The sequence below is a fragment of the Sorex fumeus genome, unplaced genomic scaffold (assembly GCF_029834395.1).
Source record: "Sorex fumeus unplaced genomic scaffold, SorFum_2.1 ptg000013l, whole genome shotgun sequence".
In the NCBI taxonomy this organism is placed as follows: domain Eukaryota; kingdom Metazoa; phylum Chordata; class Mammalia; order Eulipotyphla; family Soricidae; genus Sorex; species Sorex fumeus.
Window position 1 is genome coordinate 9811704 of NW_026606070.1, and position 13620 is coordinate 9825323.

Genomic DNA, 13620 nt, shown 5'->3' on the forward strand with positions numbered 1-13620 from the left:
GCCTGGGCAAGCGGCGGCCCGGTGCCATCTCGCCGGGCGTCTGCGGGCTCCGGGGCTCCGGGGCGGGGGCGGCGGCGGCGGCGGCGGCGGAGCAGCCCCCTCCCCGGGGAGGCGGGGCCCCGGGAGCCGTGGCGGCGCGCGAGGATGCATCAGAAGCTGCTCAAGAGCGCTCACTACATCGAGCTGGGCAGCTACCAGTACTGGCCGGTGCTGGTGCCTCGCGGCATCCGCCTCTACACCTACGAGCAGATCCCCGTGTCCCTCAAGGACAACCCGTACATCACCGACGGCTACCGGGCCTACCTGCCCTCGCGACTGTGCATCAAAAGGTACCGTCCGGGCGGTTCCGCCCCCTCCTCTCCTCCCCGCCCCCCCACCCCCCCGCGCCCTTTTTGTCTGGTCGCCGCCGCTTCCATCCGTGCCCATCACCTCCTCCTGCCCCGTGGTCCTCAACATCCCTCTCTGCTTCCTCTCTCCATCCTTCCCTGCGCCGCCGCCGATCGCTGATCGCCGATCGCAGCCGCGGTCCGCAGGGCGAGCTGTCGCCCGGCGCTCTCCTGTGCTGCTCCGTTTGCTGCTGGTTGGGGCAGCTGGGTCGAATCGACCCCAGGTGACACGCTCTGGGCCGTAGCCATCCCCCCCCGCCCCCCGCCAACCCACCCCCACCACCACCGGCCTCATCTGTGCTGAGCTTTGCTGCTCTCGGGCCGCCCCCGAGGAAGCAGGATGCTCGGGACCACCCCGATGCCTGTATAGTGGCAAACAGGTTCTCCCGTGGGCGTGGGTGTGTGTGTGTGTACGCCCCTGACTCATTTCTCCCGCAGGGGCTGGGCACCCCCTCGCCTGGCCAGGTTCTCCTCCACCCAGGTCACCCGCACCGCAGCAGACACACGGCCCTGGTTCTCAGGAAGTTGCCAAAGTCTCGCCTGGCCGACAGATATTAAAGAGAGGTTGCACTGATTACACGGTTACACAATAACCTTTGTGGGAAGGGCCTCGCTGGAAAAGCACAAGGGGCCCGGGAGGACCTGGAACGGCCACGCTAGAGTTCCTGAAAGGCCTGAGAGAGAGAAAGAAAGGGAGTAAAGGAGGGGAAAAAAAAGAGCCAAAGTGTCCAAAAGAGAGTGCTAGGTCTTAGGACAGCTTTGTGTTACAAAACCACCTCCTGTGCTTAAATATAGGCGCTGGCTGTGACAGAGTTAAGATCCAGGTCAGTTGTGGGAACCAGCCCCGGTGCAGGAATGTGGGCTGTCCAACAGCCCAGCCTCAGCCAGGGTCCATCCTTGATCTTGTCGGAATGATCTTTTTCCTGCTCCCATTAGCCGTGCCTTACTTAGATCGGGGCTGGGTACGGTAGCTCAGCGGTAGGGTATTCATTCTTGCCTTGCGTCCTAGCATGTGTGTGTCATTTGGGGTTTAATCCATCCCCCACCCCCAAAAAAGAATTGCTCTGTGACACTCAGTAACAAAATAAATATTACAGTTCATCCCTGCTTGGCTTGGAGGGGTGGTGGGGAGAAATTCATGAATTGGATCCATCCCAGAAACGTGTTTTCCTCCCCCAGGGCTCTGATACAGAAGTAAATATACAGTAATTCAGAACTGAGTTCTGCTTGTGCATGTGGAAATCTACGAAGTAGAGCAGTTATTGAATTGCAGTAAAGATGTCACAGCCATCAAAGCAGTGGTCTTCTGCATTCTTGTGTTCCTATTCCAATCTCATGGAGTGGTATATATATATATATACCACCATTGATATATATATATATATATATCAATGAAATACAGTGCTTTGACTCTTAGGCAGTTGAGTAAAAAACATTTAGTATCGAGATCTGCCATTTTACTTGCTGTGGAACCTTGTACAAAGTTTGAGAGTTCTTGTCCCCATTTTAAAAAAATATTCAGAAAGCAATACAGATAAAAATAACATATGTAATTGATAATTGACTTTGAAGTTGAACAGAATATGTGCATAACTTTTCACAGAATTCCAGTAAATCCTCTACTGGGGATATTCTCTTTAGTGCTCTTAGACCAGCTTCTTGCTGGTTCCAGGTTCCGCATCTGCCTCTCTCTTTTGAGCTGTCCTAGGTAGTCAGGACTGACTTTGGGTGTAAAGAGAGGTTTTGCATGTCACAACCATTTTATCACAACTGTGAATTGGCAGGAGAGCGGCAAGATTGTGCCTCTCAGTTGAGTTAATCAATCCGGTTATACAAAAGTTCGAGGCAGCAAGCAGACTATAGTATTTATCAAAATTATCTTGTAGATTAGTCCTTAGATTTCTCTTATTCCTACACCATTTTCTCCTGCCCACATACAAGTTCTTGATACTTGTACAGAATAGGCCAGAAAATCACTAATTCTCTAATTCAGGTAATAGAAGATAAACTTTATTCTTGATGATCATCCGCTAGTGTGAGACCCTCTTGTGCTTATGATTCAGGAAAAGGAGCGCCGTGGAGATGAGGTGAAATTCAGTAGGTTAGTGTTTTATATTTATTTTCTAAAAAGTATTCCAGATCAGCGGAGGTCAGAGATCCTAGTTTACACACACACACACACACACACACACACACACACACACACACACACACAGAGAGTTTGCAGGAGACATTTAATCTTTAGTCATTATGATAAATTATTTCATTACTTTCAGAATCAGATGAGCCCGAGCCACTGCTGCAAAATTAAGGAACCGGAAGTGACTTGGAGCAGCATCTAATCTGACTCACTTGTTTTACAGATCTAAGAGCAGAAGCCAGAGAGGTCAGGTGATGCATTTGGGATCACAGAGCTCTGGGCTTCTGTTGGGAGGATATACCTTTCCCCGACCTGTGTGGCCAAGATTAAAGCAGAAACCAGTTATTCCAGGCATTTGGAAAGAGCAGATAGTACTGATAATGAGAATACTGCTAAGTGCTGCTGAAACTAAATTCATGTCTCCTTTGAAGTAAGTTTGGTTCAAAATAGCCACAGCAAAGGTTCAGCATCCTACCTTCAAGGACATTTCCAATCGAGTGATTTGTGTTTATTCCACTCCTTTTAAGTCCCTATAACGTTGTGTTTACACTCAGTAATTAGTAAAAAGGTATTTCAAGTCTGCGCCTAATGTTAGGTTTAGCAAATTTTCAGGTACCTATTATTATTGAACATCATCAAAGTATGTTAGCTAACTTCCAATTCTGACACACACATTGGCTTTATGCAGACATTTAATATCTAATCTGGGCAAGGGACTGTACTTGGAACAGTAGGGCATAAAAATGGAAGGTGACTGCTCTTTAGGACTTGGTAGAGGAAGAGATGGAATTCATACATAAACAACATTTGAGGGGGCTACATACTGGGGTCACGTTTAGCAGTGCCCAAGGCTCTGTGCTCAGGAATCAGTCCTGGCAGTATTTTGGGGACTATATGGGATGCTAGAAGTGGGTCAGTTATGTGCAAAGCGAACACCTTCCCCACTGTACTATCTCTTCAGCTCTTGACATAAACAACTCTAAGATGAAGAAGGAAATGGTAAGTATGGTAATAGGAGTAAGATAACAACAACAGCAACAATCCTTAAGAGACGCCAGAATTGGTAATGGGAGAAAATTGGGATTAACTTAACTAAGTGATTATTTCACATTTAGAACAGCAAGGGCGGGCTTCCATAAGCCTGCTGACCGAAGAGCAAGACGGTGTGAACCTGAGTTGCGTGTTTGTTTTCCAGTTTGTTTATTCTGTCCAATGAGACAGTTAACATCTGGAGCCATTTGCTGGGCTTCTTCCTCTTCTTCACCCTGGGCATCTATGACATGACATCTGTGTTACCGTCGGCCAGTGCATCCAGAGAAGATTTTGTGATTTGTTCCATTTGTCTTTTCTGCTTCCAGGTGAGTTACTGGTAAAGAGGATTTCATTTAGGCAAACGTGGGTAGGTGGTCTGGCATACTCGCCCTGGGCTTTAAAGAGCCCCCAGTCCATTTACTTGTTCACTTGCATAATACAAGCACCAAGAGTATTTTATAAGACTACATTTGGATGTTATTACTTGACTAAATTTGAGAGCCAATACGTTTTAAAGATTGAGGCTTTTTTTTTTCTTTTCTGTTGCTTTTTAAGTATCTCTGCTTTAAGATAAATAGGAATAGAATAAGGATTACAATCTCTTGTACTGTACTATCTGGTTCAAGTAAAGCATTCATGTCTTTTTTAAACCCTATTTTAAAAGCTTTCTCTTTTTTCACTTTTAGAAAAAATATTAGAAAAATAAAATTTTTCTAATTTTATTGATCTGTAAAGTCCTTGACCCTTTTACACTTGCCTGTTTCAGATACTTTCCATTTTTCCTCCCTGATATATCTTTTCTTAGTATGAATTGAGCTTTCATAATTTCATTTTTCTTCAAGGATTCAAAGTGCCTTTAAAGGTTGCATTTTATAGTTTTATAAGCAGTTGCTCTTAAAGATGAAAGCAAGTATAGATTTTTATTCCTGTTAATTCAAAAAATTCCAAAAGAATGCAGAAAATACCCATAAAAATGAAAAGAAGAGGCCGGATCTATAGTACAGCAGGTAGAGTGTTTGCCTTGTACGCAGCCAACCGAGGTTCAATCCTTGGCATCCCATATGGTCCCTCAACACCGCCAGGAGTAATTCCTGAGTGCAGAGCCAGGAATAACCCTTGAGCATCACTAATGTGACCCAAAAAGAAAAAAAAAGTGCTCTTTCCTTCTATGAACACAGACCAGTACTCTCTGCATTTAATCTGTTGTAGTCTAAGAGATGAAATCTCTAAGTCAGTTGCACAGATGTTGCTTTCTTTACATATCATTAATATCAGGCCTTCATTTTGTTCCAACTTTAAAGCTGAGTGACTAAAAATCTTACTAAGAATATCCCCTTGTTTTTTCTAATTCTAATTCTGGAATAATATTTCACATTTCTTTGAGGGAAATTCTTATTAGTATACTCTTGTACTCTGCTTGTAATGATGAATTAGAAAATTATTTTGGAAGTATTTTTTGTTTGGGGCTGGAGTGATAGCACAGTGGGTAGGGCATTTGCCTTGCACGCGACCAATCTGGGTTTGATTCCTCTGCCCCTCTCGGAGAGCCCAGCAAGCTACCGAGAGTATCCCACCTGCACGGCAGAGCTTGGCAAACTCCCGTAGCATATTCAGTATGCCAAAAACAGTAACAACAAGTCTCACGATGGAGATACTACTGTTGTCCACTCAAGCAAATCGATGAACAAGGGGAGGACAATGCTAGTGCTATTTTTTGTTTGTATGGTTTGTGCCTCTGGGGATTGAACCCAGTGCCTTACACATGCAGGGCAAATGCTGTACCACTGGACCACATCTCAGCTTTCAGACCCTAAGATTTTTTCCTCAAGTTTAGGTTTTGTACTAAATTGATGCCTAAACATTTTTGTTTGTTTTGGGGGGTGCGCCCGCACGGCAGAACCTGGCAAGCTCCCCGTGACGTATTCGATATGCCAGACACAGTAACAACAAAGTCTCCAATGGAGACGTTACTGGGCCCGCTCGAGCAAATCGATGATCAACGGGAGGGCCTTTGGGGGGTGTGGGGGTTCTGCATCTGACAGTGCTCAGGACTTACTCCTGATTCTATACTCAGAGCTTACTCCTGGTTCTATACTCAGGAATTACTTCTGCTTCTCTATTCAGGGATTACTCCTGGTTCTATACTCCAGGATTACTCCTGGTTCTATACTCCGGGATTACTCCTGGTTCTATACTCCGGGATTTCTCCTGGTTCTATACTCCGGGATTACTCCTGGTTCTCTACTCCAGTATTACTCCTGGTTCTATACTCCGGGATTACTTCTGATGGCGTTCAGGGGCACAGGAGTCCAGCTCTACATGTTTAAGTGAAAATGAATTCATTTCCTCAGCATTTAATTTTTTGGTCTCTTATCATAGACTAAGATGCACTTAATATCATTAATAAATAGAAACTGGTTTAAACTTTACTATTAGATGAATATGACCCAATTTAAGAAACGTACTTATTTTTCTTTACACTCAGACCTCTATCCCTTCAGTACCTAGGCAAAGCTGTATTAGTTCAGGGGCTATTATTAATTTTCACATTAATTTTGTATTGAAAAACTGAAATTATGATATTTGATAGTCAATGAAGACACAATCAGAGTATGACAGACAGGAACTCGCCCAGGTTAGCAGGACAGTAAAATCTGCCCTCTTTTCTGCTAGTGCAGTGATCTTTCTGAGGCATACAACTTTACCTAATGTGAGGTTTGAGCAAATCTTTCTTTTGGATTTTGGACCATACCCGGTAGTGCCCAGGGCTGACTCCTGGCAGTTTTCAGTGGACCATAAGGAGTACCAGGAAGCAGACCTGGGTTGGCCAAATCCAGGGCAAGCACCCAACCCACTTACCAATACTACCGTCGAATCTTCCTATTTAAAAATGCCATTTGTTTTTTTTTTTTTATACTTATATTTACAAATTTGTTGTCCAGTATCTCCAAATTTCCTTGATTTAGCAGGGCAGCATAGTAATCCACATACATCTTAATGTGTTTAGCTTTCTTCCTTTCTTTTTTTTTTTTTAAACAGCATTCTTTCTTTCTCATTTCTACCCATTGTATGTGCTTGATACTTTTCAGGCAGTTTGCATTTATTTTCCCAGAGGCGTCTCTTAGAGAAGAATCTGCTGCACGAACAACTTCATCCTAGATTTAGCGCCTTAGTTTCCTCGCCAGCAAATATTTTCCAGTGCCCTTGTATCCATGTCCAGCCCCTAACTGTGCCCGCCTCCTGGAGCACAGCACGGCGCAGACCCAACATCCCACAGAGCACGTCACTGGGGAGGAGGGCGTGAGGAGCACTCAAGGAGGACGGTTAGTTTGTGTAAAGCCCAGAAGCAAGAGACATTCGGCACTTGGGGATTTCTCAGATGCTAATCTGGCATTGGAGCCCTAGGAGATGGAGAAAAGGAAACTAGAAAACTTTTCTAGGACTTAGAAAAGCAGGTGGGAGCCTGCGATCTTGGCTTATTATTTTTGATGGAGGGAGACACTCAACAGAAAGAAATTTTAAAAACTAAAACCTTTTTTTTCCCCCCCCAGATACTAAGTCATCTTTTTTTTTTTTTTTTTTTTTGGTGGGGGCAGGTTTGGGACCTCAGGAGTAAAACTCTCGGGGCTTTACTCCTGGCTCTGAACTCAGCAATTACTCCTGGCGGTGCTCAAGGGACCGTATGGGATGCTGGGAATCGAATCTGGGTCGGCCGCATGCAAGGCAAATGCCCTACCCACTGTGCTATCACTCCAGCCCCAATAATACATCCTTTTTAAACAGAACATAGCAAATGTAGGTTAGCCCTTTTAAGAATAAGGGTTGTATACAGTGTTCTTTTTAAAAATTGCTGGAGAGATAGTACAGTGGGTAGGCCGCTTGCATTGCATGCAGTGAACCTCGACTCAGTCCCCAGCACCACATATAGTTCCCCTGAACACAGAGCCAGGAGCCCTGAGCACTGCCAGGTGTTGCCCCCAAATCAAAACAAAATTTAAGGGTTCTCTCTTGACGCAAAATCTGTTTTACTTCCTTTTGATACTATGGGCTTTATTTCCTCTCTTATTATCCTTTTCGCCACGAAGTTCATTTTCTCGTTCTCTTATTATTACTGTAAGGTATAGTGCTGTAGACATAAAAGCAAACAAAGCAGTTTATGGAAGAAAGTGAAAGTCATTTGAAAGTCCACTTCCCAGAGGAATTGACATTGGGATAAAATTCCCCTAGAAGGGCCGGAGCAATAGTCTAGCAGGGAGGATAAGTCTTGCTTATCCCTGAGCCTACTGGCAGTAAACCCTGAGCACAGAGGCAGGAATTAGCCCTGAGCACTGCTGGGTGTGCTCCCCAAAGCAAAAAAATAAAATGCACCGAGGCATGTAGCTCTGTACAGATACCCCGAGCCTGTCTGCCCGTGTTCAGGCTGTGTCACCTCTGCCTCTGGTTTTTGTCACTGATGGCATCAGTGAACTTCTTTTAAACCATGTCACCGAGACAGTATGTCCAGAAGGTCTCTGGGTCTACTGTGTCTTATTTGAGGGATAAACTGAGAAAACAATAACCAAAGGTTGAACTATGGTAAATATGGCCAGTAAACGCTGACTCAGGAGCCAAAGCTGCAGACCAGCGGGGATTTTCAACCGTGGACAGAAAAGTGGGATTGCAGCGGGGAACACCGAATCTTGCTTGAGGTTAAGCTCTGGGAAGCAGCTGGACTTGCCGAACGGCCATATTATAGAACAGATGACCATTTTCTGCCTTCACGGTTGCTTGCAAAAGTATTTGTCAAGTCAATCTGCTTTGTATTTCTTGTTTGTCCCTTTTTCTCCAGCTCCCGTGTCCCTGGCTTAGTTTAAGGCACTTGTCGTTGCTGGTTGCTGCCAGCAGATGCTCCTGTTATTGTCTCCTTCAGCTTAATGTCTTCACTTGACTTGTACCTGGCTCAGAACAGTGATGGGAAGGCGTTTAGGTCTGTAGGGCATATCACAGTCGTCTCGTTAAAAAAAAAGCTCAGGGGGCGTAAGCTTTGTAAGTTGGCATTCCTTAGTGCTTCTATATTTCTCCGGCTGCTGTTTTCCTTGAGGGGTTCCCCCGCCCTCTGTGTGTACTGTTTTGTACTTATGTCCTTGGTGGATGCTGGACCACTCTCTCCCGCTTCTGCCCAGGCGATGACCCTGGGTAGCCGTTTTCCTCTCACCATGCATGCAGGGAGGACACAGACCCCACCATCACTATACCCCTTCCCTATTTTCTCTTTGTGTTCTGTGTTGACTTGTCTCACTCAGGACAAGTCACTGTGTTGACTTGTCTCACTGGACTTTTTCCATCACCATCGTCCACTTGTTTCAAACACCGTATCTTTGAGAAGTAGCGGTTTCATCCTACTCCTCCTCCCAGCATGGACTGATCATCCAATACCTGCCCCCCGTCACTCAGTAAAAGGTCGGAGTGAGGGGGGGTTCCTGCCAGAGAGCGCCTCCCCGCTCAGAGCCACTGATGGTGTCTGCCAGGGCTGCGCTCAGTTTGGCAGTTACCGAAAGTCAGCGCCAGTCATAATTAGTGTTTTTTTCCTGAATACAACAAAGCCGTGTTTAACTTAGAACTTAAAATAAATCCTACGGTGAAATCTCATAGATATTAAAGTCTTAAATGATAAAAACAAATGCTAAAACAGATGTGTAATAGAATGATGTTTAATTCTTTGAAGTTTAGATGTAGTGTGTGTGTGTGTGTGTGTGTGTGTGTGTGTGTGTGTGTGTGTGTGTGTGTGGTCTGTATGTAGACTTGTGTATCACAGGTGTTGGATATATTCATTGAAAATACCAAAAAGGATGCATATTATGGCCTCTAGGGATTAGATTGAGTAGAGGAGGCCAATTTCTTTTTACATCATACAGTTCATCTTTTATTTTTCTTTTTTTAACAACAGATATTGGACCATAGAGATGGCACTTAAGACACTTGCTTTGCATTTGGCCGAAGCCCTTTGCTCCCTGGCACTGCAGTTCCTGCACACAGAGCCAGGACCAGCCCCTGAGCATCACCAAGCATGGCCTAAGTCCCCCTTCCCCAGACCCCATCCCCAAAATAACCGATTGTACTTCTGTGGTAAATACTTTTGGTTTTTGGTCTGGGGCCACACCAGACTGCACTCGGGGCTTACTCCTGGCTCTGTGCTCAGGAATCACTCCTGGTGGTGCTCAGGAGACTATATGCAGTGCTGGGAATCAAACTGGGGTCTGCCGAATGCAGGGGGCCCTATCACCTGCACTACGTGGCCCCAAGAGGAAATTCATTTATGAATTAAAATAAGCTTCATTTTAAATCTCTATATAATAGGGAGGTTTTTGTTGTGTTTTTTTTTGTTTATTTGTTTGTTTGTTTTTGCTTTTTTGAGTCACATCTAGTGATGCTCAGGGGTTACTCCTGGCTTTGCACTCAGGAATTACTCCTGGCAGTGCTCGGGGGACCATATGGGATGCCGGGGATTGAACCCAGGTCGCCCACGTACAAGGCAAATGCCCTACCCGCTGTGCTATTTCTCCAGCCCCACAATAGATTTTTAAAATATCTATCATGCAGCTTTCTTTATACTGTGCTGTTCATTGACCATGTTTGTTTGGAGGGAAGAGTGGATGGGATGGGGCCTCAGGACAGAGGTGAAGGATATTCTTGCTTCATGGGGAGTGATAGTCACAACATAAGCCCTAAAGCCAAAATTTAGCATTAACACTGTTGCCAACCATTGAGAACCCAATAAAAAGAAATTCTACTTAAAAATGACTGTCATTTTCAATTGCTTTATGCCTATTATCCCCATTTTCTCATGAGGAGAGAGGCAGGTTTAGAAATGACACGTCTTACCAGCTCTTAAGAATCCAAGCCCAGATCTGTTTGGCCAGAAAGCTGGACTCTTACTCACTTTCTTGAACGTCATGTGTGAGTTTAATTTCTTTCTATTGCACTTGACTAAGAACTGTTGTGTTTTCCTAGGTCTGTATGCTTTGCTCTGTTGGCTATCATCTTTTTTCCTGCCATCGATCCGAAAAAACCTGTCGAAGATGGATGGCACTAGATTATGCAGGAATTTCTATTGGAATACTGGGTTGCTATGTTTCTGGAGTTTTTTACGCATTCTATTGTAATAATGTAAGTAATTTAAGACGCAGTGATGTAAGTAACTTGAAACATTTTGCATTCTATCTTCTAATCCAGGATTTGCTTGTGTAGGCATAGACCCATTTTCAAAGGCGGCTAGTGATCTCCTCCTTGTTATCGGTTCAGTACTCATTTCACTAGTTCCCCATTGTACATAATCCTTTTCTGAACATGAATGCCAATATTAAATTATTCCTGTTAAACTTGTATAGTTGTGTATTCTCAGAGGCATAGTTCATATTTTTAATTTTTGTGTCTAGACATCTGTAGACATTGGTTAAACTTGGCATGAGAAAATTCTGAAGCTGGTGGTCCCTTCCCTCTTCTCCCTTCTTATCCTTAACTACTCTCTCATTTGTTTTTCCAAAAGGTTTGCCTGTGAGTGCGTTCATCATATTCTTCCCCAAAAAAGTGCTTCCTTTTTCCTTTGTCTTAGGACTTGGCGGTATCTTACATTCTAGTGTCTGGATCTGAATGATCAAAAGTCAGTGTCTGCTGTAATCGAAGCAGTCTTTGACACACGGGCATCCGTTTTTATGGTCTTCACCGGAAAGACGCTATGGATTATAACCCGCACTCTTCTGCCTTTGTCACGGCCGCAAACCAGACTGACTTTTCCCGGGGTCTCAGTCCAAACCCAGCCCCTGGGAGTGTTCTCATCAGCCGCGCTCTCTTTCCTTCTGCTCTCCCACCGTTCTTTCTTAAACTGATTCGTGTTTGTTTCCTCTTTTTTTTTCTCTTTCTTTTTGGGTCTCACCCAGCGATGCTCAGGGGTTATTCCTGGCTCTACACTCAGGAATTACTCCTGGCAGTGCTTACGGGACCATATGGGATGACGGGGATTGAACCCAGGTCGGCCGTGTGCAAGGCAAACACCCTACCTGCTGTGCTATCGCTCTGGCCCCACGTTTCCTCTGTTTTGAGGGCTAAGATGGTGCCTCTCTTGGGAGCAATCCACATCCTCGTTAATCCTGCCCTTGTTCACGCAGCCTGCAGCCTGCCCAGTGCCGCCCTCTGAGTGGGGTTAGGTGCTCAGCTCCGGGCTGTCCTCCGGGTCTTGGTTATTAAAGATTTGGCAGCTGTACAGGATACCTCGGATGTTTTGGCAATTCTTCTGTTTTGTTTTTTTTTCTTCAAGTTTTGTTTGCATTTGTGTTTGTTTTTGTTTGGGGGCCACACCTGGCAGTGCTCAGGGGTTACTCCTGGCTCTGCTCTGCCCTCCAGAATTACTCCCGGTGGTGCTCAGGGAGACCATATGGGATGCCAGGGATCGAACCCAGGTCAGCCACATGCAAGACCAGTGCCCTACGTGCTGAGCTGTGGCTTAGGCCCCATGTTCTGGCAATTTTTTTTAACTGTTTATTGAATCACTGTGAGCTACCGTTACAAAGCTTCCATGTTTGAGTGTCAGTCATACAGTGATCGAACACCCATTCCTCCACAAGTGCACCTTCACCATCACCAGTTTCCCCGCTGTCCCTCCCCCACCCCACTCACATCCCTCTCCTCCCCCTGCCTCTATGACAGATAATTTTCCTCTTATTCTCTCCCTACTTATGGGCATTATGGTTTGCAATCTAGCAGTACTGAAGCAGGACCTTTGTCTCCTCGTTGACACAGAAAACCCTGAACGTAACTGAAGTACGAAAGTAGCAGAGAGGTTCCTGTTTCACTGCCATGTTTACTCCTACTAATAGACTTTAGTGGCCGTGCTTGTGGGGTTGAGTAAAATTGCCATGATCCGAAGAGGGACGGATCTCTGTGTCCTGCTCCTGTACGGAATGGCAGAAAAGGGAGGGGAAAAAAAAAAAAACCAGAAAAGTCCCAAAGAGGAACATAAGATGTTGGGTTTCAGTGTGTAGGAGCATTTTTAAAGCTTATATGGGAGCCATTTGCTATTTAGAGCTAATTACTTGGGAGCATAAGCATGTAATTAAAATATATATGTATATATTTAGTTACCCTGGCTCTGAGTTGATTCTTAGCACTGAACTATATACATATCTGCTCTACTTTCACAACCTGTGTAGTTTGCATGAAGTCATTGAGATTTTTAAGAAAAACCTAGTGGGCCCATGCTGCAAATGCTTCTGCAGACTGACCTGCTGTTTGAACTGCTTTGCCTGTTTTATTGTACATCGTTGTGAAGGTTGTTTCTCTTTACCTACTCCTACGTGACTGATGAGCAAAGAGACCAGACTGACTCTTTTCTTTTTTTTCTTTCGCTTCTTGGGACACACCCGGCGATGCTCAGGGGTTAGTCCTGGCTCTGCATTGAGGAATTACTCCTGGCGGTGCTTGGGGGACCATATGGGATGCCAGGACGCAAGCCCAGGTCTGCCATGTGCAAGGCAAATGCCCTGCCCTTTGTACTATCGCTCCAACCCCTGACTTATTTCTTTTTAATTAATTAATTTATTTATTTTGCTTTTGGGGTCACACCCAGCAATGCTCAAGGGTTACTCCTGGCTCTGCACTCAGGAATTACTCCTGGTGGTGCGTGGGGACTATATGGGATGCTGGGAATCGAACCTGGGTCAGCCATGTGCAAGGCAAACTCCCTACCCACTGTGCTATGGCTCCAGACACCCCCCCCCCCCCAACTTATTTCTTAAACCTCATTTCAGAATAGCAAATCTAAGACAGGAGAAAGGCAAAAACTATTGTAAGCTTGATCCTTTAGTGGTCACACGGAGGCAACTTGCTTTCTCTCCTCTGGGATATAGTCATTTTTAAATAATTATTACCATAGCAGCTCTTCTCCCTGCTAAGTCACACAATCTGCTTCAGGAATGAGATTAAAAACTGCCGACCCTCCATTCCAAAGAAAGTTCGCTTGGGCTCATGTCTGACCAGGCTCCTTAAGGAGTGAGCTCTTCCTGTGTGATGCTATAATAAAACAGTTCA

The 13620-nt window shown here is 45.1% G+C and overlaps 1 protein-coding gene and 1 non-coding gene across 4 annotated transcripts in view; both read left to right on the forward strand.

The window, feature by feature from the left end:
- Window positions 1-13620, forward strand: part of PAQR3 (progestin and adipoQ receptor family member 3) — a 27285-nt gene continuing 13665 nt past the window's right edge. For all 3 annotated transcript variants that reach the window (XR_008792013.1, XM_056111230.1, XM_056111229.1), the window contains exons 1-3: window positions 1-329; window positions 3722-3884; window positions 10549-10704. Coding sequence is in view for 2 of the 3 variants with exons in the window: in XM_056111230.1 (XP_055967205.1) it covers window positions 145-329; window positions 3722-3884; window positions 10549-10704 (504 nt within the window). In the remaining variant the exon portion in view is untranslated. The remainder of the gene's footprint in view (window positions 330-3721; window positions 3885-10548; window positions 10705-13620) is intronic.
- Window positions 12374-12512, forward strand: LOC130020832 (small nucleolar RNA SNORA29). The gene has a single exon (XR_008792035.1). It is a non-coding gene; the product is annotated as a small nucleolar RNA SNORA29 (small nucleolar RNA).